Source organism: Callospermophilus lateralis, chromosome 1 (assembly GCF_048772815.1).
Source record: "Callospermophilus lateralis isolate mCalLat2 chromosome 1, mCalLat2.hap1, whole genome shotgun sequence".
NCBI lineage: Eukaryota > Metazoa > Chordata > Mammalia > Rodentia > Sciuridae > Callospermophilus > Callospermophilus lateralis.
Window position 1 is genome coordinate 13,457,216 of NC_135305.1, and position 27,472 is coordinate 13,484,687.

General features: G+C 40.3%; 1 protein-coding gene across 1 annotated transcript in view; it reads right to left on the reverse strand.

Annotated features, from left to right (window-relative positions):
• Positions 1 to 27,472, reverse strand: part of Mgam (maltase-glucoamylase) — a 226,757-nt gene that overhangs the window by 94,691 nt on the left and 104,594 nt on the right. Inside the window, exons 69-89 of the mRNA XM_077109605.1 lie at positions 27,035 to 27,202; positions 25,053 to 25,205; positions 24,510 to 24,710; positions 22,118 to 22,272; positions 20,666 to 20,834; positions 20,307 to 20,403; positions 19,348 to 19,460; positions 18,095 to 18,220; positions 16,821 to 16,949; positions 16,455 to 16,565; positions 15,930 to 15,992; positions 11,510 to 11,644; positions 10,994 to 11,081; positions 10,509 to 10,647; positions 9,570 to 9,703; positions 9,414 to 9,448; positions 9,206 to 9,322; positions 8,659 to 8,807; positions 8,012 to 8,096; positions 7,021 to 7,077; positions 3,828 to 3,952 (exon numbers count right to left, since the gene is read on the reverse strand). Coding sequence (XP_076965720.1) covers positions 3,828 to 3,952; positions 7,021 to 7,077; positions 8,012 to 8,096; positions 8,659 to 8,807; positions 9,206 to 9,322; positions 9,414 to 9,448; positions 9,570 to 9,703; positions 10,509 to 10,647; positions 10,994 to 11,081; positions 11,510 to 11,644; positions 15,930 to 15,992; positions 16,455 to 16,565; positions 16,821 to 16,949; positions 18,095 to 18,220; positions 19,348 to 19,460; positions 20,307 to 20,403; positions 20,666 to 20,834; positions 22,118 to 22,272; positions 24,510 to 24,710; positions 25,053 to 25,205; positions 27,035 to 27,202 — 2,549 coding nt within the window. The remainder of the gene's footprint in view (positions 1 to 3,827; positions 3,953 to 7,020; positions 7,078 to 8,011; positions 8,097 to 8,658; positions 8,808 to 9,205; positions 9,323 to 9,413; positions 9,449 to 9,569; positions 9,704 to 10,508; positions 10,648 to 10,993; positions 11,082 to 11,509; positions 11,645 to 15,929; positions 15,993 to 16,454; positions 16,566 to 16,820; positions 16,950 to 18,094; positions 18,221 to 19,347; positions 19,461 to 20,306; positions 20,404 to 20,665; positions 20,835 to 22,117; positions 22,273 to 24,509; positions 24,711 to 25,052; positions 25,206 to 27,034; positions 27,203 to 27,472) is intronic.

Consider the following 27,472-nt stretch of genomic DNA (forward strand, 5'->3'; position numbering starts at 1 on the left):
ATAGTGGATCAACTTTTAGCTGGTATTGTCTCCTTATATTTGATGAAATATGGTGGTTCAAGTTGTTTAGGAGACTGGTCTCTGATACAGAGATGAAGGAGTAAGGACAAAGTTTTACAGATAAGACAAGACAAACATGGAAAGGAAGGATCCAGACCCTGGATTCCAGAGAATGATAAACCATGAATTGTCCCTTTATCTCCATTCTGTCCAAGCAGACATACTGAAAATGGAGATTCCTGGAAGATTATCAGGAGAGCATAGCATTTGGAAAGGAAACGGCTTTGCATGAGGCCTACCAAGGTTGGGAAATATCATTGGACTTTTCATGGGCCACCAACCTGTGTTGTAGAGTTGTAAGTGAAGTGGGGTATTTTATTCCCGTTCCTCAAAGTGATGCTCACACTGGAAACAGATTCACTGCCCACACCCCAGATTTCAATGTAGCCCAATTTCAATGGGTTTGTAGCAACAACATAATTGTTAAAAATTACATGACTCTGCATTGCATTCTGTCAAATTGGAAATAAAACCAAAGGGAAAAAAAAAAACAAAATTAGTTTTTTCCCCCCAACCTCTTTTTAGGCACAAATATAAACCTTGAATAAGCAAACTCTAGGTCATCATCTTGGGTCCTCAGCTAGCAGAGATCATGATTTCAGCATTCTATCCCCTGTTGCCAACTACATCTACTTTGCATAAATGCCTGCAGGGTCTTTAAAATTTCCTTGAGCTATAGGAGACAGTCTCAACCATCAAGAACTTATATTCTATGCATGGAGAAGTCACAAAATATGCACACCGTTTCAAAGCAACACTGGAATAGGGCTACACTATATAAAAACAGTCTATCTACGAAATGGTAAGCCTAAATAGGTTACTGATGAGATGTGAATAGTTTCCATCACAGCAAACTTCCTGGGAACATGGGGAATCTCCATGTGCAGTTTGGAGGAAGGAAGGACGTAAATTAACAAGATGAGCAGGAAAGACATTTTAGGTGCTCTTTTGGCATTGAACATCCTACTAAACCAGCAGAACTCCACTTTCCATCACACTCACCTGGCTGGCAGAAAAGTAGGCCAAATAATATAATCCTTTTTCAATGGTATCTGTAAAACAAACAACAGGAAAAATATGACCAAGGCTTATGCCAGAGAATTCTAATTGGCTACCTGTCTTGGTTGAGAGAGCAGGGATTATTTTTGTGATTTTTGGTTTGTTTGTTTTACTTTTCTTCTCTGCTCATCTCCATTTTGTAATGTGACTCCTCCTGGTGGAGACCAGTCAGACTCGCAGTCAACCCCAGTTAACACAAATACCAGTCTCATGCCACTTCTCTTCCTTGTGGTCTACCACTCCCAGCCTCTTCCCGGTCATCTCAGGACTTCCATATTCTTTTGCTAGTGTATACTTATGCATACATGCATGCAGATACACACATACACAAGCACCAAGACTGGTGCATTGGTGGGTTTATCTTGAGAGGTATCAGGCAGTTTTCTAAATGCAATCTCCAGGGAACAAATAAAAGCCTTCCTTGTCCTTTACCCTTAATGTATGCCACCATCCCAGGGAGAGTATAAAGTCTGGCACATCTGGTGAAGGTGGACTGGTTGGGATCCTTGCCTCAGGCGCTCTCATTCTAGTCCCCACCCTTGTCATTTTCTCCCTTATTCTAGCCTCTTTCTCGTTTATCACCATGCTGTCAGTATTCACTGGCTATCCTCACCAGAAAAATATAGCAATGTAAATTTAAATTAATTAAAATTAAATTAAATAAAAAATCAGATGCACTTGTCACCTTGTGCCACATATGACTAGTACTGCATTAAACTAAGAAGATATAGAGCAACTCCACCACTGCAGAAAGTTATACTGGATATGTGAGCCATCCTTCTAAGAAGTTACACATTTCTGTAAATTCTTAATGGAAAAGTTTCCTCCAAAATAGCACAACTGAGAGAGGCATTGTCTTGCTGGGACAATAAGCCATAAAGCTAAGAAATATGTCCCTTATCACAACGGACTGATGAATAATGGTGAGAGATCTAGTTTTAAGCATCATTTGCATGAGGCATAAAGATCATGTACAAAATGGACTACACACTTGAAGTAGCAAACAACTATAATTTTAAATGCAAAAATATTTTAACATAAAAAGGAAAAAAATCAGGGACATATGATATCTAGAAGCCCAGACAATTGCACTGACCTGAATCCCAGGCGACCCGTACTCACCGATGCTTTGCCCATCATCCCAAAAGAGCCAGCCCTCAGCAGATCCCTCATCATCCAAAGCAACCTTGAAGCCCATGTGTTTCTGGTGGCTGCAGTGTGGTGAGAGAGAGGCATTAGCTAAAAACAAAGCCCCAGTCACAGTCACAAGCCAAAGGTGTTCTCATAAAATCAAAGAAGCAAAATTAAGAATGGATTCTAAGATTCAAGAGACTTGTAACTCAGCTCTTGTTCAGTCTCCATAAAGCTGGATAATCTCATGTCATGAGTGAATTATTTGTAAATGAATCAAGGGAAATTTTCCTTCAAGCCTCTTTAAGAAATGAAAAGAAAACCAACTGGGTTCCCCCTTCCTGTTTCTGAGGAAAATACGAAAGCTGGAATCTATCTTTCATGGTGTATTTCCTATAACCCATGAAGTAGGCTCTTTTTACAAAATCCTCAGCTCATCATTTTTTATCCATATCTGTGGAATCAAATGAGTAAAGATCTAAAATCTTTAGGAGTGATAACAGACAGATGTGGATTTTAGTCCCTGTCCATCTACTTACTAGCTGTGTGACTCTGACACTTAGCCTCCTAAAGCTCTGCATTGCCATCTGTGAAATCAGAATAAGATTCTCTAACTCAAAGGACCTTTTTCATTTTTGTAAGGAAAAACTTTCTTAAATCTCCAAGCAGAGCTCCCCATATTACTATAGTTCTAGACACAGAGTAATGTTCACTTGATGTTAGCTATTGCTAATTATTATAGAGACCTAGGTCAATAATTTATACATGCTTTATATGAGGAATCTTAGACTTGGGGATGAGTTGTCATGTGGCTTCAACAAGTTTGCTTTGTTTTTGGAACTGGGGATTGAACCCAGGGTCACTTAACCACTGAGTCATATACCCAACCCTTTTTTATGTTTTATTAGAGACAGGGTCCTACCGAGATGCTTAGGGCCTCACTAAGTTGCTGAGGCCAGCTTTGAACTTGCGATCATCCTGCCTCAGCCTTGTGAGTCACTGAGATTACAGGTGAGCACCACCGTGATCAGCTTAGCAACATATTTCTTAGAATCATATAAGATCCAGATAATCTCCTAAAATTCTCAGGAATTATGATTGCCCTGTTGCTATTTCTATTTGAAATATCCCTTCTGAGACCTATCATCTCACCAAGTAAATACAAAAGAGCTGTTAATTAATTATTCAGAGTTCAACATTTGAAAAAAGATGAAACACAAACAAGAAAACAAAAAGACAGGTGCTTAGTAAAACCACTCTTGGCCTTACTAGTGATGTTTCAGGGATTGCTGGCATTCATTAGAAATTAGTGAGCAAGCTAGGGGAAGTGGCACACTCTCATGATCCCAGCATCTCAGGAGGCTGAAGCAGGAGGATCACAGATTTAACAAAACCCTGGCTCAAAATAAAATTTAAAAGATCTGGGGATGCAGATCAGTAATAGCACTCACTCTTGAGATCAATTCCCGGTACCAGAAAAAAAAAAAAAAAGAAAGAAAAAAAAAAGAAAAGAAAAGAAAGGAAACAAATTAGTGAGCAAAAAGGTAGGCAAAGTGGAACACTAGCCCCATACTCACCTCAATTGTGTGTTCAGTGCAGGCTCCTGCCAGGGCAGGATGTAGCCCCCACGGACATGAAGGTTAATGTGGTCAAGAGGGGCTGCCAAGTCCTTCCATATTCCCCTTGCATTAATATCCACACCCTGTTGGATGAAGAAAAGAGGAGAAGATGAGGGAGAAGACCTTGCCTCCCTGCACAGTGCATCTGGAAGACACCTCCTCTACCCCACTGAACATGCTACCTGCTCATCACCACTCAGCACCACCTGATGGTGACCTTCTGCCTTCCCCCAGCTGCTGTGTGACGTCCTGCTTGGCCTCTATAATGTCCTGTGAGGGTCTCTTGCCTTTTGGGGTGGCTACACCACATCCCACCTGAGGTCCTAGCGTGGATCACAGCCCACACTCACCCTACAACTTGTTGGTATGTCACAGAGCACAGATAGAGGAGGCTTCACAGCCAGCCATTCCTTCACTCCTTGCTAGTTCCTCACATACTCTCCACAACTGCAGGTCTGAAAATTCTCTTTCACCAAGAGTCTCTGAGTCTTCATCTTCCTTCACTCTCCACTTCCACCTACTTCACCAACATTTTGGCCTCATACTTCACTGAAAACATCAAAGTGAGCTGGCGTACTCTGTGTTTCCTCTCCTTCTATTCAATATCTCTACCTTCATGACTGACATCTTTAACTTGCTTCATGTGTGAGAGCGGCTCTCTTGTCTGAGCCATTCGCTGAAAATCCTAAGGGACCTTCCACATTTTCTCACCTAGAATAGGGCTTCCCCGTGTTGGCACTACTACCAATTGGGGCCAGATCCATGTTTATTGGTGCCTTGTGCTCTTTTGATGTTTAGCAGCATCTTCAGTGTCTATCCACCAGACACCATTCTCCCACCCCACTGTGACTCCCCAAGGTGACTCTGCATATTGACAAATATCCACTGATAAGCAACCCTCAATTTGAGAACTGTGACTTTAGAGGTAAGAAGCAGTGAATACTGACAATCAATCTTGTACATGGCTGTATTCCAATAAAACTTAATCTGCTAAAATAGGTGAACACCTGATTTCACTGAGGGCCTCTGCTTGCCAGTCTCCATACTAACAAAGAATAGGTACCCATAACTAGTGAAGATTAATTAAGTAGACATTTCTTCATTGATCCCAGCCATGTAATTTTCATTTTAGTTAAACACAAAAGCCCTTTTTCTCTTAATGTCTGCTTCAATTAGCTTTTGGCTTTCCACATCAATTTTTACATTTCATTCCTCAACTAAATCTTCTATCTAAAAGCCTTGTATAAAATCAACCATTCCAGAAAAATTCTTTCCCCTGCCTGGTGGTACTGGAGATTCAACACAGGGTCCTGATCATGCTAGGTAAGTACTTCACTATGATCTACACACCCACCTAAAATTTTTATTTATTAATCCTCATACTTCATTTTCTTGCATATGGTACATATAATTATTTACATGCATATCAGCATTTATGACAAGCAGATATCAGCTCCTCATTTCATGGTGAACTCCACAGGGTCAGGGCCAAGGCTAGGCGAATTGAAAGAAGTTGGCTGCTCTCTCCCTAGAAAGCCCTGGCAGGAAAGCCCACAGTAGCATCCTAAAATATCAGCACCCTAAGGAAAGACCCAGCCTGGCAACAAAGAAGAAAAGACAGGGGAGTCAGTGCTCTACAGCACATAGAAGAGGAGAAACACCTCCATTCTCCCCCTACATTTCCATCCAATCCCACTGCACCCCCTCTAATGAGAGGGACAGGCACATGCTCTGCTCTCTGCCTTTCTCCTATATTTCTAATCCTCCACCTTGTTCTATTCAGGACATCAGAGGAGACATGGTTTCAGGACAAGGACCCCCTACCACTTTGATTCTTCCTCTGACTCATCTATTTCCCTCAGGAGACTACCCTAAAGCTGATTCCAACACCCTGCACTCCTGGCTAGCCTCTGGGACTCACAGTATCCCAGAACCTATACATCAAAGAGCTGTTTATGGGCTACTCATTTGTAAGTCGATGTGCACTACTTAAACTTCTAAGTGTGGGATCCAGGTCTATATGCACATTACACACTAGCTCATAGTTTACTTAATTAGGTAATTAGTGTGAAGCAACTGCTATTTGTTGTTGTTTGTTTCTTGTTGTACTGGGGATTGAACCCAGGGACACACTACCACTGAGCTAAGTCTCTAGCCCTTTTTATTTTATTTTGAGATAGTGTCTCACTAAGTTTCCCAAGATAGCCACAAACTTGTGATCCTTCTGGTTCTTCCTCATGAGTAGCTGTGATTAAAGGCATGCACTGCTTACGTGGCTAGGAGCAACTTCTCTTTGAGTATCTGTATTATAGAAACTAACACAAAATACAAAAGAACAAGAGGAAAAGGAATGGAATTTATAGCAGGAGCAGATAAAATTAAAAACTATAGTTATAGCACAATATCCCATCAATAGATGAGTGGATGAAGAAAATGTTGTATATATACATATTAGAGTTTTATTCAGCCATAAGAAAAAATGAAATTATGGCATTTGCAGGAAAATGGATAGAACTACAGACAATTATTACAAGTAAAATAAGTCAAACTCAGAAGGTTAAAGGTCATATGTTTTCTGTCATATGTGGGAGATACAGAGGATAAAGGGAAAAATTGGGGGGGAGATCTTATGAAAATCAAAGGGAGATCAATAGAAGAAAGGGACCAGGGAGTACGAGGTGGGGAGGGAGGGAAGATGTGCTGGGGAGTAATACTGGTCAAATTATAATTTTATATTGTATATTATGTGCATGCACAAATACATAACAATAAATACCAACAACACATACAACTATAATGTACCAATAAAAAAATGTGGAAAAAATATGTGTAATATTATATAGGTATAAAAAAAGAGGGTACTAGGGTCTCACCTCAGTGAAAAGTGACGGTATAAGGAAACCCAGAAACTCCCAAGTACAGAACACTAACAACAAGCAAAGCCCTGAATAAGATACTGTACATGATACTCCACAAGGATTCTGTAGAGAGAAGTCTTATTCCATTTGCAAGTGAGAAAACTGAGGATACAAAGGTAAAAACCACACAGCATATGGCTTACACAGCCAGCACTTGGCCAGAGGTCTGTGAGGTCTAAAACCATTGTACTCTGCAATTTTCAAAGGATGTACAAATATTTAGAAAAACTTACCGAGTAGTAATCATACCAGCGGGCTCCAGGGAAATACGCAGTGACACTTCTAGCATTCTAAAATTAAATACAAACAAGCTGTGAGCAGTGGGTACAGTTGCTAAGACACAGTAACCAATATGCATAGAAAATTAGTTAGAGCAATAGTGATTATATTCAACAAACTCAGCTCTCTAAAATTAAACAGAAACAAGGTGTGAACATGAGGCACTGTATTCTGCAACCTAGTAAGTAATATGGGCAGGAAAGGGATATCATTTTGTGGTGGCCAATACCCATCTGTCTCAGGGCCCTGAAGACCAGCACTACTGGAAAAGTCTTCCTTCATTCACCCTTTGCAAACACAGAAAAGTTCAAAACCTCCAAACAAGAGGTGTCCACATAAGGATTGGAGATGCACGAAGTCACAAATATATTATGATTTGCTCACAGATTCACAGGAACAAATGCTACAGACAAAAACACCTAAGGATGGATGGGAATCAGCACATTCCAGAAGCAGGATAAATTATGAAGAAGTTGTAATTGTTACTTGGTGTTTTAATCAGAATCCTAAGCTTCGTTGTACAAGGGGAAGAAATGACCTTTGCTGCCTGGAGGACCTCACAAGAAGAACAAGGGCAGGGCTGGCTGAGGTAAGGAAGGCTGCTTTCAATGGTGACAGGACTGTGATGATATTCACATGAAACCCCACCTGAACCAGGATCCCTTATTTTATTTATTAAAGTGACAGTATATCTCAACACATCATAAGGGTACCATTTTTTCTTGATTTTCCGACGAACCTGAACTTCTAGGAACTAGCGGAAACTAGAGGGAACTGAGGCCAGGACACCTGTGTGCTGCACTTCTGCTCATAAGGAGAGGAAGACACAAAGGTAGAACAAGCACCCATGTCCCGGAATCCACATGCACCAGGCTTCTTCTCCTGCTCCTATTCACACAGCCTCACACCTGTGATCCACCACACATCAAAGGCCTCCATACTCACAGCCTGCAGCACAGGGCTGACTAGGAAGGCTGGACCCAGCAGGAACTGATCATCTATGTCCCATGTCACCCGGTCTGACACAAACCTGGGAAGGTACAAAGATGTCACAGTCAGAATCCCAGCCCAAGTCCCCAAGGAACAACTCAAGATCAGAGGCAAGTCTCCCATCCAACTCCATCTTAGTCTTTGTCTAGATTGATCAGGAATACACAGGCTTCAATATTCTACATGTCAACTTACCTTGACATCACAACTGGTTCAGATATGTTCAGGCACTTTAAAAATTCTCCACTATTTCCAGATGGCACATTCAAAATGCAAGGAAGGCCCTCAATGCTTTTTTATGATGTCAACTCATTTGGCCTTAATTATTTAAATAGCTACACCACATACAGAGGTCTGTGCATGCACAGATTAGAAAGAAATCAAGCTGTGTTGCATCATTTCAAATATTTTTCACTCAATAAATAGCCTTTCTCAATAACACATAGTGCGAATAAAACAGAGTACAAAGTGTGGACTCTGCGTGGAGAGCTTATGACAAAATAAATCTTATCTTCATTGAGAAGAATTTTTTGCATCAACTGCCACCCTACAAAATCAAATAAACTATGCATCAGTCCCTGGGATCCCAGCTGGACACTGACTCGTGCAGAAGAGGCCGCACCACAGTGCTGCCCTCCGTGTGGGCCTTGAACATCAAGGTGTACAGATATGGCAACAGGGTGTATCGGGTCTCCATCACACTCCTGGAAATATTCACAAAGGCAGCATCCCAGGACACAGGGTCTTGTCTCTAAGGAATAAAAGCAAAGGTGTTGAGAGCCCAACCCAGGTACCCTAGGGGACCAAAGGAGGTAAAGGAAAGCTTGATCCAAGTACATCACACACAGCTAAGATAAAGGTGATTACAAATGACTCTCTGAAATATACTTAATAGTTCAATAATAGTCAGTGAGGATCTTCCACTAGAGCTCATGGAACTTTGCCAGAAGAAACACTTCAAGTGGTATACTTGGAGCAATCCTTCCTACACCTAAAGAATCCTCTGATAATTCTGTGTATTTTGGCAATTGAAAGAGCTTTGATGGTTTTGAAAATCTCCCAGGAACAAAGATGGTCTGGACTGTGACTCCAAGGTGAAGGCTGCACAGCATGTGAGGCAAAGCACATGAGGAAGGAGGAAGGTCCTACCCTGGTGCCAATGGTGTTGTGGTTTCTGGAGAAGGGGTAAAAGGCTCCCAGCTGCATCCAGCGAGCACACATCTCATACTCAGCATCTTGAAAGAACCCACAGATATCTGCTCCCGTCTGAAACCAGAGGAAATGAAACCAGCCTGTGGGTGACTGCTCACAGGTGTCAGTGTCCTCTTAGGGATGAGGAGGAACAAAGGTCACTTACATAGGAGATGCCAAAGAGGCTGAACTCCATCATGCCTGCAATGAGAACCACGGCTGTCAGGAGAGGCATGAGTGTGCCCTGCCCTCTCCTCCCTCCTTTCCCAAGGACACCAGCTCCCTTCCCTGCAGCAGAGGCCCCTGGGAACAAGCCACACACCAATGATAGATTTCTTCAGCTGGTCCCATGCGGCAGTGTTGTCTCCCAGCCAGTGTCCTCCCCAGCGGCCAGAGGAGGGGAATGTGGAGCGGGTGATGACAATCCCTCGCTGTCCAGTCACCTCCTGCACAGCTCTGTAGGAGGGGGATGTACAGGTGAATTGAGGACACAGCAAGAAGAATGGAATAGGGCTTCCCTTTCCATAAAAAGAACAGAGGACACGGTAACAAAATGTTGGTTACATGAATGGCAGGAATATGGGAAAGTGAGCAATGGAGAGAGTCCTACTGACCGATGGAGACAACACCACCTTCATGGTGTCTTACCAGGGATTTCACCATGTTTCAGACCCACTGGTTACCCAGAGAGTAAGACATCACTGAATCCTGCCACTTATTTATTACCTCTTGGTTATCTGTATTTGAGGAATAGGAGAGAATATCACTTTATAGGACTTTTCTTAGGATAATTTCTAATATTCATTGAGTTTAAAGGATGTGGGCAGCTAATTCCACAGAAGGTCCATTTATTGTACATTAAAAATGGAAAAAATATGCTGATATAGAAGCTTCACTGTTGGAGAAAAGGTGAGATACCTACAGTCCTTATGTTCCCTTTACCTCACGTAACTAATGCGTTTAAAGAAGCAACTGCACTGTGTAATACTAACTGGTGCCATCACGTGAGTCTCCCCAAACAGAACTACTACTTTCTCACTTATGGGACAGTATCCTATTGAAAGTTGACCTCCTACTTATAATCACAGGGGTTAGCCCCAAGGTTAAGGACTATTGGTTTCAAAAATAAAAATTGTGACAGAGTTACAATTAAATGTTCTTCAATCTTGCAATGGGGTTGCTATGAAAAACGTAAAAGTTATGCCCAGCACTATGTGTCGCCACAGGCTGAGCCCACTGGAGAAGGAAAACAATGACTCACTCATATGTGGGTCTGGTCTGGGACCACCCGTACAGGCTGTGCACATCATAATGTCGCACGCGGGAGCCATCTGCAAGGATCTGCTCACTCTCCATGCACAGGGTCTTGCTGCTTAGGCCCCGGTCCCTGGACTCCAGATCTGAGGGAAAAGGTTTGGGAAGGTGAAAACCAGCCCTGAGCCTTTTAGTCCCTGACCTCTCCTTAAGGCATTTAACTACACATCTTAAGATTGACTTGACTTCACAACGGCCCCAACCATGGGATTGTAACTAAGAAAAGGGCTTTCTAGACAAATTCAGGAAATTTGCCCCAAGAGATCCAGAAACGTGCAGCAATAAGTTTGGTAAAGGACTTGAAATGTTTAGTTTCTGGACACCAATAAACGAGGAAACTCAGGGTTCTGCTGGTCAGGGAAAACCTCTGGCTGCTCAGCTCAAACAATGATTATCTTCCATCTAGCCCTGGAGAAGCCCAAGGGTCCTTACGTGGCATGTAGGGAGGACGGTTCAGACTGGCATCACTGCAGCCTGAAGGAACAGCCCCATTCACAAAGCTCGATGGTTCATTCATATCCTAGAAATGTCAGACACAGACACTGCTTACTCTTAACTGAGAGACTTCTTGTCAATTGAGAGTCAAGGGAGTGGTGAATACATCATTCACACCAGTACACCTGCTTGTGGGTCCTGGTGTGTGTGCTTGCACAGTCAGGCTCATCAAATCCAGATAAGAATTGGCTAAAAAAATAATTAATCCCTAAAGGATGACTGACTAGATGGTCAAAACAATACTCCCTCGGGGTAAACAAGTTTCTGAGGTATTCTTGGCAATCTCCCTAGAGGTTTGACAGAGTGAGTTACAAGCTACAAGGAATATCAATTTAGGAAACGCAGCATAACATATCCAAAGTCTTTCTCAGAAGTTTACTATCACCTTGACTAAAAGTCTGACTTTCATATGGTAAATCACACCAAGTTAAACACACACACACACACACTTACAATCCACATGCCATCAAACTTCAAGCTCCTCTCTGGATTCTCTGGATTGTTGTACAGTTCTGCAATTTCTCTCTTCCACCACAAGACAGTTGAATTACGGAAAAAGTCTGGGAAGGCCACATAAGCTCGGTATTCCTATAAAAACATATATAATTCACTATCCCAAATGAATATATCAGACAGCAACAGGCACTTTTGAAGAACCTAATTAATGAAAAGACTTGTACTACATCATGGCAGAGAGCAATAGTCTCAATAGAGCCTACCTTATGTTCTTGGCTTATTTATAATAATTTGAGGGCAATGAGGAGAAACACGGATGAATTTTACACATTTGAAAATGTCCATTATCTTCTTCCTTTTCATGCCATCATGAATGCTATCAATTGACACCCTGACTCACTATTCCCGGCTTCAGATTCCCAACCTGCACTTTCTATCCTGCCTTTTCCTAAGCTCTCCCCTAAGACCCTACAGGGAACAAGGAACAACTGTAACTGGAAAAGGGCAGACATCACAGGCACTGTACCAGAGGAAAGGCAATGACCAGGTGGCATGGCAATGTGTCATATTTACTGGCAACATGGGAAAGGGGAGAGATATTACATTTCATGACATTGGACTGGCATGCATGAGTGTTTTCTTTGGCTTCAGAATTGTGTGAGCATTGCAGTTGTGTATAACATAAAATGGAAGAATTTAAGGAGGAAGCTTCAATAAATGTCTCCTTTTCTCCTTCTTTCCTCATCAGGAAGAGTAATATCCTCATCTCAGCATGAAGAGTGGATTCACATATCAGTTCTTAAATAGACTGTATGGTTTTTAGATCAAGGATTTTGACTTTATACTTTTGATTGGTCTTTATGTTCCCTACAATGCAGAGCCTAGAAACTGTCATAAGAGTAAGGGATGATAATAAACATTCAGTATTTAACTTTGGAAGAACATCACTCAGTAGCAGCAAATATGCATGAATGTCTATATATTCTATGTTGTTTGTTAGAAAATACTCTGATCCTTGGAATATCTTATAACAATTGTGCCTCTATGGTAAACTCTATATCATATGATGTAATGAGCTAAATAATGCTGGAGAATAGGAAGAATCCCTAAAGAGGACTGATATAGGCAAGCTCCAGTCTCTTGTACAATGCAAAAATGGTGACTGAGATCCATATATCTAGATAATAGGCAAATGAGAAACATCAAAAAGAAAACAGCAATGGATATCTCCATGCCCAGATCTGGTTCACAGAAGATGGAAAGGGCAAGGGGCCACATCACTGAGAACTTTGGATTCTTCTGTTAGGAAATGGTAATAGAAAAGCATAGAATTGGACACAGAACCTTTCACCAGACACAGAGCTCCAGCTATGGCCATGTCAGAAATCATGGCACAGGTGGAAGGTAGGGACTAAAAACAAGAATCATTATCAACTGTGTGAGATACAGAATTGTATCTCCTGTGGGAAATACCTTTCTGGTGAAAGGTTCCATGTCTATTGCATGCTTTTCTATTTCCATTTCCTAACAAAGGAATCCAAAGTTCCAGTGATGTAGCCCTTTGCCCTTTCTGTCCTCTGTGAACCAGGTTTGTGCATGATGATCCATTGCTGTTTTCTTTTTGGTGTTCATCACCATTTGTCTTTTATCTAGAGATATGGACCCCAATCACTACTTTTTCATTGTACAAGAGACTGTATCAAGTGGTAAATCAGCCCAACCATGGTTTGTTAACTTTACTAAATGCTGCTGTAATGATCCTTACCCATGTAATAAAAATTCCCTCCCCTTCACCAAAGTGCTATCCAAATTCAACTCTTGCCACATTGCTTCTGTCCTCAAACTGTGATGTGCACATCTGCACAAAAGCTCTCAGAATTACTTATTACAATCCATTGCATGATACTGTAATTCAATTCCTAGATGCCACCACAAACTTACTGAATCAAACAGTGAGATTCAGACCCAGAAATCTGCTTTTCCAATGCTTCATGGGTGTTCATTTACTTATTTGCTTCCTTGTTTGTTTATTTTATACTACCCTTAGCAATGCCAGACCTGGACATCAGTAGTCTCAGCTTAACTAGCCTCAACAAGTAGATATTAATATTATAAATGGTCATAATTATTCTATATCTGATAATCTCTTATGAGCTACCTAATGTATTGTTTAGTACCTTAATGAAGTGTTTCTCATCAAAGGAACAATTTAACATTGAGGCAAAAGAATTCTTTGTGAAGAATCCCTTCCAATGAGAGCTATGGGGTTCTCTAGTTACTACCCACCAAATTTAAAATGATGCTCCCACATCACTGAGATAACCAGTACAGCCACACAGACTTCTGAATCCCCTCAAAATGGTAGCCCCAAATGACCGATGAACTGTAGTACCTTATAATCTCAAAAGGTAATAGTTAACCCCTTCATTCGTGAAAATGACCTTCTACTAAAGATAGCAAACCTGTGTGTCAGATTGGCTATGCCCTGGCAGGTTCCTATGTCTTCATGGGCCGCCTAGACCACTAAACCTCAAATGATCCTCCCTTAGAAATGGTAGAACAACTACCTAGGTTCTCTCCCTTATTTACTTATTAGATAGATACCTAGACACATAGGCAAAAAATAGATGATAAACAGATACATGGGTGAATACATAGGAAGGGGGGAGAGAGAGAGAGAGAGAGAGAGAGAACACCAAAGAAGCAGAGATAATCAAGGAAGAATGGGAGTAGGGGTCAGACTTATTAGTCTGATAATGGATAATCCTAGAGAGAGATTGGGTGGGTGGGTAGATAAATGCAAAAATAAAATAAAAAAAAACCTTGGATTGATTGTGAATCATTTTTACCAATCTGCCACAGTGAGCTACTATTTCTTTCACTCCAACTATCTACTACCAAAAATTAATGATGCAGAATCTAATACTCAGGTAATCTAGGAAAAGTTATGGGTATTTCCTTTGGATCTAGAACACTGCTGCTACCACCTAGGAGTCAGAAGATCACAGACCAATGCCAGCAAACTATAACACTGGCTTATAGTACTGTTCTCCTTCCAGTGTCCCAGAAATGAGCCCTTCATCCCCAGACTGTGCTAGTTCTAATAACAGTCTTCAGAACTAAGAAAGACCACTCCTCACAAAAATTAACTAGTCTGGATAAAGCATGAACATGTGGGACTAACTAGGCCAGTTACATCTTTATGACTGAAGTCTTTCTCCTATCCCTCCATCCACTGACTAGGATCCTACAGTATTGGAAATATCCCTTAAATGGTGCCTTCACCCCTGAGAATCCTGAAGCAGCTAACACCTAAATTTATAGCTACTGTACTTTGTTCCCACAATACTGTTTTTCTGATCAGTCCTTGACTCTGAGAATTTCAAGACAGTGAAACTCATCTAGCTTGCTAACCACATAGAAGCCACATTCTATGGCCCTTTGACCCTTGGCAGGTATCCTGGAAAATAGGTACTTTCTCTGACTTGCCAGGTCCTTTATAAAGGTTTCACAGGCTTCATATGTGCTACTTTAATTTCTGTCCAGAAAGAATAATCATTGTTGAAGAACAGATGAAGAAGTTCCAGCAAAGAACTGGTTCTTCCAAAAAATCCAGACCCACCCTGACAGTACTGCTCAAAAGTATTAGAGAGCAACTGATAACAAAGCAGACAGGCTGCATCAGTTCCCTTGGTACACATTTTGGTCAGAACATCTGGCTGAAGCCATCATGAACCAGTGTGGAACCATGTATTCTTTCAAGCAACAAATGCTTAGTAAAGCTACAAAGAAACCTGGGTCAAGCAGCATGGGACAACTCTATCCATTAAAATCAAAAATCTGTTCCCAAGAGAGCAAATTTTAATGAAATGCTGGAAAAGGAGAGGTAAACATGAAGCTGAGAGATCCAAGTAAAGATAGGAGTAGGGGTCGGATTTATTAGTGTGAAAATGGATAAGCCTGTCAACAACAACAAAAAAGTTTGACAAAACAAAATACCCAATCATTAAAGACGAAAGAGATACTAGTTAAAAGGGATACTCAAGGCAATAATAATAAGATGTAGACTCATTCTAAGAAAAGATTGGTCTTCGTTGAAGTTTCATACATTGGAAATTCTATAGGACTTTGAAATCAGATGGGTTTGAATTTGAAATAACCAAGTGTCACCTAAAACCATGAAAAAGTACTTTCAGTGTTTGTCACTTAAGTCCCATGGATAATACCTACCTCCCAATTAGACATAAAACAGAACTGCATGGAAAGTAATGCACACAAAGACGGACACCAGCACCCCTTTCTGAGGAGTTTTTCCCTTGCATTGCCAATATGCTTGGCAGGACAAGTCCAGTATGGTGGATATGGCTATCCTTCCTGACAACCAGACTTCACCCAATATCCAAAAAGGGGCTTTTACCTCCACTTGACTGTCCCAATCCAGAGAGCTGTTGACAACAATATCGGGGTAATCAGGCCAGACCTGCAAAGAGATAAATATGTAGCAGCAAGGCAACTTACCCTATGTAGGATTTCCTAAGGCAATTAACCATGGCCCTAGGGAGTAATAATACTTTTGAATATCATGTAGGTTTTATCAAGATAGAAGTGAAATCCACAAAGTCCTCACTATATCAATAAACACTGAATGAAAAATGGAAATTACTGACCTCAGGGTCTACAGGTAGGGGCCTTGCTTTCCATTAATAGAAAAATTGCAAATAAACAACACACACAAACACACAACCCATGATAAATACTAACTAAATAAATACTAACTAAAAATAAATTATATATGTATAAATAAATAATAATAAATAAATACTAACTAAAAAATGGAAACTAATGATTTCAGAATCCACAAGAAAAGGGTAAAACACACACAAACACACAAACTATGGCCGTCTCCCACAATGGAGACTAGTAGTCACCACTTAGATCATACCTTTCCCCAGACAATGCCTCCACCATTTGGATATTTGATGAAGACATCATCCTCCACTCCCCGAGTGAAGGCAGGATAGGACTGTGTCTCATTGCCAGAAATGGCTGGGTCCTGCAAGCAAAGCTCAAGTCAGGAAGGCAAAACTAAGAGAGAGATTGACAAGGGACAGAAGAAAAGAACTTCTTCATTGGGAGGTCCCTAGCTTCCACCTCCACTCCAGAGTTTCTGGGAGCCCCTGGAAATATACTCTTCTTATTGTACTTAGATTTCTCTGTTCTTCACATGGATAGAGGGACAAGAAAAGTGGTTCTCCACCAAGCCCAGTCCTTCTCCCAACACACTCCACACAGGCACAAAAGGACTCACCAGGATGAGGATGACCCGCATCCCATCAGCCCTCATGCGATTGATCAGGGCTGGAAACCCAGCAAACTTGGGGCTGAGGGTAAAGTCCAGCTGGCGCTCCATGTAGTCAATGTCTGAGTACTGCACATCCTGGGGGAGGACACAAGGAAACAGTGGCTGCTGGTGCTGAAAGTTCAGCTCCCAGAGGAGAAACACTCTCCCCTCCTGATGGTGAATTGAAGTGGCTTCCTGTTGACTCTTGCCAATCCTAGCTCTTTCAGTATGGAAACTAGAAAATTCATCTAATTTTTCAAACTTTTACTCACAATAGAGATATAATATAAATCAGTAAAAATAGGATGGTAAAGCCTCTATATAATGGCTATTGTGAGAACATGTAAAATCACCAATAGGGAAATTACTTTGTCATGGCCATTATAAGGATTGATTGCATTTACCTTCCCCAGTGTTGACCCTGATAAAAACAGTTCATATTAAGAAGAAACACAAAGTTAGCTACTCAGTTGTAACACAATCTGGATGGTAAGTTGGCTACAAAATAAGAAAAAGAAAAAAATAAAAACAAATCTCATAATTACTCTTGGCATGCAATCTCAGAGGTAATTAGAAATAGTTGTCTTATAAGAATATGATACATTGCATGATGAACTTCCCATTCATGGAACAATTGTAAATAATTGAACAGTGAGTAGAATCAATTTCAATTTGAAACTGCTCTGCAGAATCAGTTATAATTATTCAATCCTGCTTCTCCTCAAATGGATAAGACTTCATTCCATGTATATTTCTTTTGGAAACATATCTAGAAGCCCTACATTCAGTCAGTGAGTAGCTCAGGACTGATAAAATAATGTTTGCAGTGCAAAAACATATTGTGACACATCAATACATATTCATTGAATTTGGGCTAATTTTTTTTAATAATCACTACTACTACTACTATTGAGGGAACTTTCATCTCATGGTGACAAGGACTTTTAGACCAAATGTCTAAAAATCAAGTAAAAGAAATGGAAGGAGGAGCAGTATAGCAGAAAACTTCTGAAGCCTTCCTTATCTTCTCACTCTTGAGTCACTGAGTCTGCAATGCTATAATATGGGAGTAAGGCCCCACTTGTATTATTGTCAGGATGGAACTCAGTGTTTCATCATGTCAGAAAGAAACTTTTGTGCTTTTGCTGAACTTTACAAAAACCCAACAAATAAATCCAGACACAGAGAAGCCTGAGTTGGCTATAAGCTCATAGAGCCAGTGCACCAATACTGAGACATACATAGGGGATCTGGGCAGCCACCATCTCATCATACAAGCTGGAAATCTCAGAATCATTCTCATATCCATAGCGACACAGCTGGAACCCCAGGGACCAGTAAGGTACCATCACAGGTCGACCAATCACCTAGAACATGGAAAAAAATATTATTTCTTACAGGAGTGACTCAAATGAAGTTGTACACCAAATAACAAGAATATTTTTCTAGTGCCCCAAGATAGACAATCTACAAATTCAAATCCAGAGAAAAACTCAGCAGATGCAAAACCACTGGGATACCTTGAGAAAGCTTCTTGCTAGGCTAAAGCTCCTTCTCTTGGAATTCTGTACAATCTAAATTTACTCTCATTCCTGGAGGTGGCCTAGGTTATTGCTGAAGAGTACAGATCCCACAGGAAAAGTGCCTGGGTTAGCACATAGGCTCATGTCCTGCTGATTCTATGACCTTTAACAAAATTAAGTAATCTCTTCATGTTTCAATCCTTCACTGGTAAATTAAACATAATTGTAATGTCTGCCCCACGCTGTTTTGATAAGGACTTAATGAGTTATAAATGTAAAGTGAGCTGACATGCAATAAGAGATTGATAAGTGACAGAGTTATTTTTCATTATCACAAAAAAGGCTACTGTCACCACCACTCCCAAACATCACTTCTACTACCCCCCATCATCCACACAAACACCATCACACATACAATCTCCACCATTTTCACCCCACTATCATCTCTATTACCCCACAATCACCAACATCATCATACCCAACATGCTCATAACTACCATCCCCCCACTTTAACCAACAACACACGACCATCACAACTGTTATCATCTCTGTCACCACCACTCGTACCACAAACACACCCACCATTACCCTTACCATCATTAGTACCTTCATCACCACTACTACAATCCTCACACATATGGTCATTTCTCCACCACCACTATTTCACCACCACTCCTACCAATACCACTACCAAAATTATCAGCACTAGGATCTTATCCTCTCCAACACTACTTCATACCACTAGGCTCAGCATTACCTCAGGTACAGTGACTACTTTGCCTAACATGAAATAATTAACTATCATTTAATGGTAATCAGAAGGCGCTTATTGCTTTTTATTATATAATATAACTGTTTCTAAGAAACACCAACAATTCTACTTGTCAGAATGAGTTTTAATAATGAATGTAGTTTTAGGCAAATGGAATGTGCCATATAAATACTTGATGATCAGTAGAATTTCAACCTACCTCCGTGTACTGTTGAGTGACAAGTTCTGGAGTTGGCCCCAAGAACACATAAAAATCCAGAATCCCCCCTGTGGTACGGTATGTCAGAGCAGGTGTGGGCTGGAAAGTCACATCTGAAAAGATAGGAAAGTGACAAATGAAAATTAAGCTAGAAACCTTCAAGGCAAAGAACAATATGTGAAATCCTAACTTCTCTCTCCTGTACTCTAATCTATTAACAGCACCCATTCTCTAAATACTTAAATGAAACTGAAACAGTTCAGTGAAAGTCTACAGAGTCCCACCCCAGGATGTGTTCCCTTTGGTGTGCCTTATTATCTCATTATATTTATCGTTGTGCTATTTTAAAACTATGGATATAACTTCTATTCCACAAAAGTTTAAGACACATGGAGTGGCAAAAAGACTACTCTAAAGGTCTGTGTGCACCTCTCTCAGTGTCAACCAATGATAACATCTCCTAAAACTGTATACATAGTCAAACCAGGAAAATAACATATTATTAACTCGAGCATGGAACTTTTTCAGAGTACACCAGGTTTTACGTAGACATTTTATCCCCAAGCCCTCAATTTCCAACTCTTTCTTATGTAGAGTTTCATTTTTCTTTATACCTTCCTAATTAAAGAAGTGAGTGCTGTACATATACCTTCAAAATAAATACAATCTATGCACACACCTCAAACTTAATAAGCTCTAGGACATCTGGGACTAACTTGGATTAGGACTAACTAGGATTAACTTCAATCCTTCATATGGCATTTCTGCCAAAATAGAATTGTACTAAATCTTGTTATCTCATGCTACAAGACTGAAGTCAACAGATGGAAAGAAGAAAAACAGCCACTGTCCTCTAAATAATTTTGACATTGGAAAGCTGCTAGGTCAAGGACATTCTAGAGTTACACAGGATGACTGACTGGGAGACAACAATAGAAGGAGCCCTGACACCATCCTACCCATGGCATTGCTGTTCAGCAGAAGAACTCCATGGGCACTGCCGTCCTCTTCTAGTCCCATGTAGTAGGGGTGGACACCATAGGAATTCTTCTTGTACTGAGAGTCACAAGGGAGAAATTAAAGGAGGTTAAAAGTCATTTTACATGAGAAAGAGTCCAAGAAAAACTTGTTTATTGAGATGGATTTGGTCTTCCCTCTAAAAGGAGTAAAACATATAAAAAGCACAAATGAAAATTAGCCTATAGTCTAAGAGCAGAAAAAGAAAATCCGAGTCTGGGATCATGTAGCACAAGGTGACCATGATGGATGTGGGAGGAAAGAGGCAGAGAGGCACATATCCACAGGGCTCCTTGCTTACCCCGGGGGGTTCATCTCTGGAAAACATGCCCCACGTGTGCCAGTTCAAGTCTCTCCTGAAGGCTGTGTGCTCATTTTCCCCAAAGCCATAGATGTACTTGGAGGGCAGGCGGGTGGAGATGCGGATGAACATGTCATTGAAGGTGAAGCCAAGGAGCTGAGAGTCCCAACTGCAACACACACACACAAAGGGTACATTCAAAAAAGAAAATCACCTTGCCTATTGCCTTCCAAATGCTGACTTTTTAAGGACAACCCAGAACCCAACATCTCCCAAACACACCACAAAGTCTTTTGATGACAATAATCACAGATATCCCTGCTATGAACTTGGGAGTTTTCCTTCACATTCTATTTCTCAATTACATGGCCTGTTTTCAGTGTTCCCTCCACAAAACCAAATTCAATCCATCTCACCATCTCAGCTACTAACACTCCACACAAGCCTTCCTTCAGCCCTTTCCCTTGAATAGCCCATTCCCTACAGCTTTCCAGACTGATATGTTTAAGTATCTCGTCGTGTCACTCCCTGATGACCCTCTTCCATGGCTTCTCATGGACACACCTCACGAAGCCTTCCAGGCTGCACCTGATCCAAGCCTTCCTGACACCCCAGCTTCATCTCCCACCACTCACCTCCTTGCTCGCTTCCTCGAATTTGTTTCATTCCTTGACATGCCAAGTTTCATCCTATATCGTGACCTATGTTCTTGGTCTATCACAAATGTTATTCCCTCCTTGCATGGCTTTATGTTGGGGTTTCCTTCCCTCCATCCAGAATCAATTTCAAATGTTAACCCTTCAAATGAGACCTACTCTCTCCAGAGTATCAAAAGCAGTAACCTCATCATAACTCTTAATTACCTGCTCATTTACTTAGAGTAATTATCACTATCAACTTCCTTTAAAAATTATGTAAATTATTGTTGTGGTGGTAAGTTCAGTGGAATTATCCATCTATGAACATAGTTCCTAAAACAATACCTAATATAGTGAAATAACCCATAAACATTGAATGGATGAGTTCCCAGGAACATGAAACCAACTCAGCCATCATTCCAAATTGCCAAACACTTCCCATAAAAACAGGGCTGAAGGGGTTTGGGGTCTTGGCTGAGGAGTAGAGAACTTGCCTAGCACATGCGAGGCCCTGAGTTTGATCCTCAGCACCACATAACAATACATAAAATAAAGGTATTGTGTTCAACTACTTCTAAAATATAAAATTAAAAAAAAACCCTAATTTTAAAAAAGAAAAAGGAGGAGGACGAGGAGGAGGAGGAGGAAGAGGAGGAGGAAGAAGAGAACAACAACAACAGAGCAGAAGGAAAGTGTTTACTCATGGATTTGGACATGGCAGAAAGAGGCCTGGGCCAGGTATCAATCTGGAAAATAGACCACACAAAAAATGTACAGTTACATGGAAATTCCAAGTTAGAAATGAGCCACGTACATTACAGTGCCTGTACTCTTACGGCGAATTTCTATTCCAAATGGATTCTCCTTAATGAGGACATCATAGAGTCGACTCTCCGAGGTGCTGGATGGAGTACTGGTTATGTTCAAGGGGACTGGGACTTCATAACGACTCTTGTTGGGGTCATAAAACTAGAGCAGAAGAAACTGACTTTAAGTAAGAATACAGATACAGGGAATGAGTTCTGGGTTTCTATTAAACACAGAAGAATGGATGTTTAAATTACTCATCACTAAGAAATAAGAGATGCTTGTTAAATAGATAACCTGATTATTCTCAATCAATCAAACCATAGTGAATTTTATCAAACATCACAACATACACATCATGTAAATGGACAATCATTATCTGTCAAAAACAATTTTGGTACAGATATTATCCAAATATATACACCCTTATAAGAATGTTAATATCATTGACAATGAGTCTAAATGCTATATATTTGCAATCTTTAAGATCATGATATGTAGATTTAAGTGATACATCAAAGAAAAACATTATTTTAACATTTTGATCTGAATCCATCATATTTCACTATTAAGGCTTCTATTACAGTATCAAATTCACTAGACCCTTTGTGATAACTTGCAACTTCATTGTGAAATGAGTATGGTTTATAAATGTATCCTTTATTATTTTGTGTTAGAACAGTAATATATATGAATACCTAAAATTCTTCAGTATTGAAAACTGTTTTCTCAAAATATGAACCTGGATTAAAATAATCATAGACTTGCTAAAAATAATAGATTAAATATTCTATGAGTACCTCACAAATGCCCACATAATATTACAGAGGTAATTGTGCATATGAACTTAATTATACAAGGCTATGGTTTTGAGAATTTCTCTTGCTAATGGGAAGTTAAAGAGAAGGATTCAGGACACTTTGGCAATGTGAGTAAATGTAGAAATCTAGAAATTCTGAGAGTACAGGCAAGGAGATGCCTAACAATGTTTCTGGGAAATTGAGATGGTTCCATGGGAGAATTAAAGCCTGAATCATAAGAACTTTGCAGCTATAAGCAAGCACAAGAAATGAGATCAATCATTGTTGTAAAGCAACAGCAAACAAAAGGTACAGAGTATTAAAGGCATCTCAGAAAGATGCAAGTGTTTCAAAGAGAGAAACTGTATGGAAAGTGGTGGACTAGCTGAAAGAAAGTTCTTCAATTTTGAGCCTTTATGGGCCCACCATCAAACATCAATTCTATAGTGAGGACACTAAAAACAAGAACAAACAGAGAAAATAACAACAACAAAAAAACAGATATCATTTCTTACATTAGCACATGTTACAGATCTGAGATTCCAAATTGATGTCACACATGTGAACACGTACTATCCATGAGCCTCTGTGTTAGGTTTCAGAAGCACAAAGAGGAAAGACACATTCTGGCCACAGAAAAGCTGACAGTTTTAAGAGGGAAACAAACACAAAAACAGCTAGTCCACACGTAGACTTTAGATGTAATTAAACAATCTAAGGAAAAGAAATTATTGCACTTCAGGGCTATTTAAGACACACATCAATTTCAGTGTCCAAAACCAAACTCTTACATTGTCCACATACAATCCATTTCAGTACTCCTCATTTCAGGAAACGTCACCATTGTCAACACAGACATGACAAAAATATGATATTCATTCTTCAAGTCTCCCTCTCCCTTATCTACATTTACCATAAAGTCACCAGATAATGTATCCCCCTTCTTTTTGTTTTTATATATGACAGCGAAACACATTACACATTACAGTTCTTATTACACATACAGAGCACAATTTTTCATACCTCTGGTTGAATACAAAGTATATTCACACCAATTCATGTCTTCATACGTGTACTTTGGATAATAATGATCATCACGTTTCACCATCATTTCTAACCCCATGCACCCTTACTTCCACTCCAACCCCTCTGCCCTATCTTGAGTTTGTCTATTCCTCCAATGCTCCCTCTCCCCATACCATTATGAATCAGATTCTTTATATCAAAGAAAACATTCAACATTTGTAAACTCCCCCCCTTCATAGTCTAAAATGTTGACTTTTTCCCCATCTATTTTCCTATACTCATCCAATCTCAAACCCCACTGGAACACATATTTGAAAACATCTTAACTTGTCTCTCTCTGTTTTGTTCTCCAAAAACCTCCTTAGCGTAGCCTCAAAACATCTTCAAATTGCAAATTAAAACAGGTCTCACTGACAATGAATTCTCATTATGCTTTGAAATGGGATAGTAATCTAGTGCCCTATAAATTGAACCTTAAAAGATATTCACATTTTAGAGTTCTACAACCTAATTTGAAAACATAATGTCACCAAAAAGGGCCTACTCAGTACCTGATACAAGTACCATGTTTACCTTAAATTGCAGCATTTCATCCTTGTGGTAGGTCACCTGCAGGTGGAGGGGACTCACAGGTGTGGAGGGGAAGGTGTTGGCATAAACAGAAGGCTTTAAGGAGATGTCAGCCGTGGCCCCATGGGAGTTGTACTGGACATTGCTCACAGAGTACAGATCATTGACAAAATAACAGTGAGGGACTCCAACAGAACTGGATTCCTGGAAAGGAAGGTTGAGACTGTAGATCAACAGTGGTCCTAGAGTTGTCAAATAGAAATAATCAGAGAAGGCAATCTGTATGGAGATAAAGCCAACACAGCACTCATTCATGTACATATAATTAGGTAGTGATAAAAAGTAAATTTCTAGACAAGAGCAAAATAATTATTAAAAAAAAAAACATGATCCCAATCCACATCTAATCTTCATACATAGACCAGGTTCCTTGGAAGCCCTGTTTCTATGGAATTGAAGTAGGCACCTGGGTACTAGGGCTATGCTCAAGAAATTGCTGCCTAAGGTTAAAGATCTGGGTGTCCATCAAGACCTCAGTGTGGTTACCTCCCAGGCACAGCCTCGGGCAATGCAGTTTGCTTCAGAAGCACCATGCTCATCAGGGTAGCAGTCTATCTTTTCTTCATCTCTGATGATTGTGTTCCACTCCACTGTGTATTCCTCTCCCAGCACAAGACTGATCTCTGTGATGATGGCAACCTGAAGGAGTAGAAAACACACAAAGAAATATCCTCAGAACAAAGGCCTGGCAAGTTCTGAATAGTTTTATCAACACATGTAGGCATCAGACCTGACTCTCAACAATAGTAGTAAGATTTGAAAGTAGTTCCTGTATAGTGGGCTATATACATGGAAGAGGGAATATTCACTAGCAACTTGGCAAATGTCATTACCTTATTAAAATCTTGTGCATTATGTTGTGAACAGAATGAGATCAAATAAAACCTTCGGTGATCACCTCTTTCCTTTCCTTCCCCTTCAAGGAAGATATCACTAGTTGCTTCCTCCTTGCTCTTTCTCAAATTTTAGTAAACAAAATTCCCTAAAAATAGCTCATTTTTTGACAACATAGCACAACTATGACCGTGAAAACGTGAGATCTAGTTCCCAGGGACTTTCTGTCCAGGTATTTATTTCTAGATTTAAGGGTATATTCTAACCCTATACCTCTCCCTACACACTCTTTCCTATCTCACTTCCTATATTTTCCCACAACCAGTAACTTGCTGACAAAAATCTAAGCAGCTATTTCCTATCACAAGAGAAGAAAAGACCTCAATCTCAACAACATTGAGCCATTGAACCATGCCAGCCTGTAAACTACTATGTCTATTACTAATGTCTACCTCTATACAACTACTTGCAGAAAGAAAAAAAAGTCCAGCTTGTTACCATTCAGGGTTTCCTTTCCCTTGTAGCTGAGGAATCCAGACCTGATATGCCACTTTCTAGGTCCAGCACCGGACCTGTTGTCTGGTCAAAGCTCAGCTCAACTGTTCCACTAAACTTTAAACATCAATTAAAACATGAGCAAACATTTCCTATATGTTGGTTTGGTCCTGAGTGTCTTCTCAATTGTTCATGTGTACAAATCATGACACCTCACTACCCACATTCAAACACTAAAGGAGTTCCTAAGGTCTGATTAATTAACTTATTAATCAAATAAGAATTGAGTTTGTTTTCCCACATGAATCCTTCATATACCTTGCACTTTGCCATATACATAACCAGCCATACAGAAATTTATTCCTATCTTCATAATATGTGTATTCTCACATTGTGTTACCAGAAAAAATGTCAATTGTCATGATGGAAGAAGTCTAAACTCACTTATTTTTCCCCAAATTTGGACCATCCCTCATGAACCATGTTAACCCAGAAGCTACAATGCCAGGAGTAAGTGCAGTACCATGGTCAGGATTATTGGGAGAAAGGAATTTTCATTAGACTCAGCATCAGAGTGAATGATTATAGGCTACTCAGGATGGCCATGTCTCCTCACAATCATTGAGAAATTATTTATTATTATTATCTAACCAAACAAGTACCCATTGAGTGGGATCACCAATTCTTAGTCCTAAACTCGTTTTTTAGAATATATGTGTTGGATATAACTTCTACTCATCTCTATGAAGTTTTCAAAGAGTGGGAACTTCAGTATTTGAATTCATGGGACTCCTTCCTCCCAACTTTACCTTTCAGCATCACCATCAGCTTCCAGATCCCTTTTCTTCTTACCTGTTCCACACTTTCCTAACTCTGCTCTCTTATGTACCCTGTAACTAAAATGTTGAAAGTGAAGCCAGTGAGACAGAGGAGAACTCTGAGAGGCTGGGGAAAGTGGATCATCATCCCTGCTGAGCAGGACCTCCCTGTCTTACTAGCTCTGCCCACCACCTCATCACCACTTCCATTCCCAGGCCCCTGACTTCCCCACCACAGGCATCCACACAACCTCAGGAAGCAGGAAAACCAAGGTGCTGTGAATAATTCTGGAAAAACAACCTCAATACATGAATTTTTACCTTCAGCTGAGCATCATATGTGACCTTGGGAGCAGCCTGAATCAGGACACCATTGTGTTTCACTGTAATGTTGCTGGGTTCCTGTGTCCCAAAGATTTTAATCTGCTGAAATGCTAAATTATTGGGGTCCTTGTAGGTTGGTTGTGAAATCTTCACATCCAGGCGGTTCTGAAAGTCAAAATAGCACAATGAAGCCCAAAGCTGTGCCTGTAAAACAAGATTCTCCAGCCACTCAAATGCTCCATCCTAGACCAGAAGCTCCCCACTGCTCTGAATGCCTCTTAGCTCTCCCAACTAACAAATGCTGTGTGTATAAACTTACTTATACAATACTCTTCAAAAAATAAATAATAAAATAAAATAAATAATCAGGAATAGACCACATTGATTCTGGAAAACCACATAGAGTATGACCAACTGCTTTGATTCATCAATATT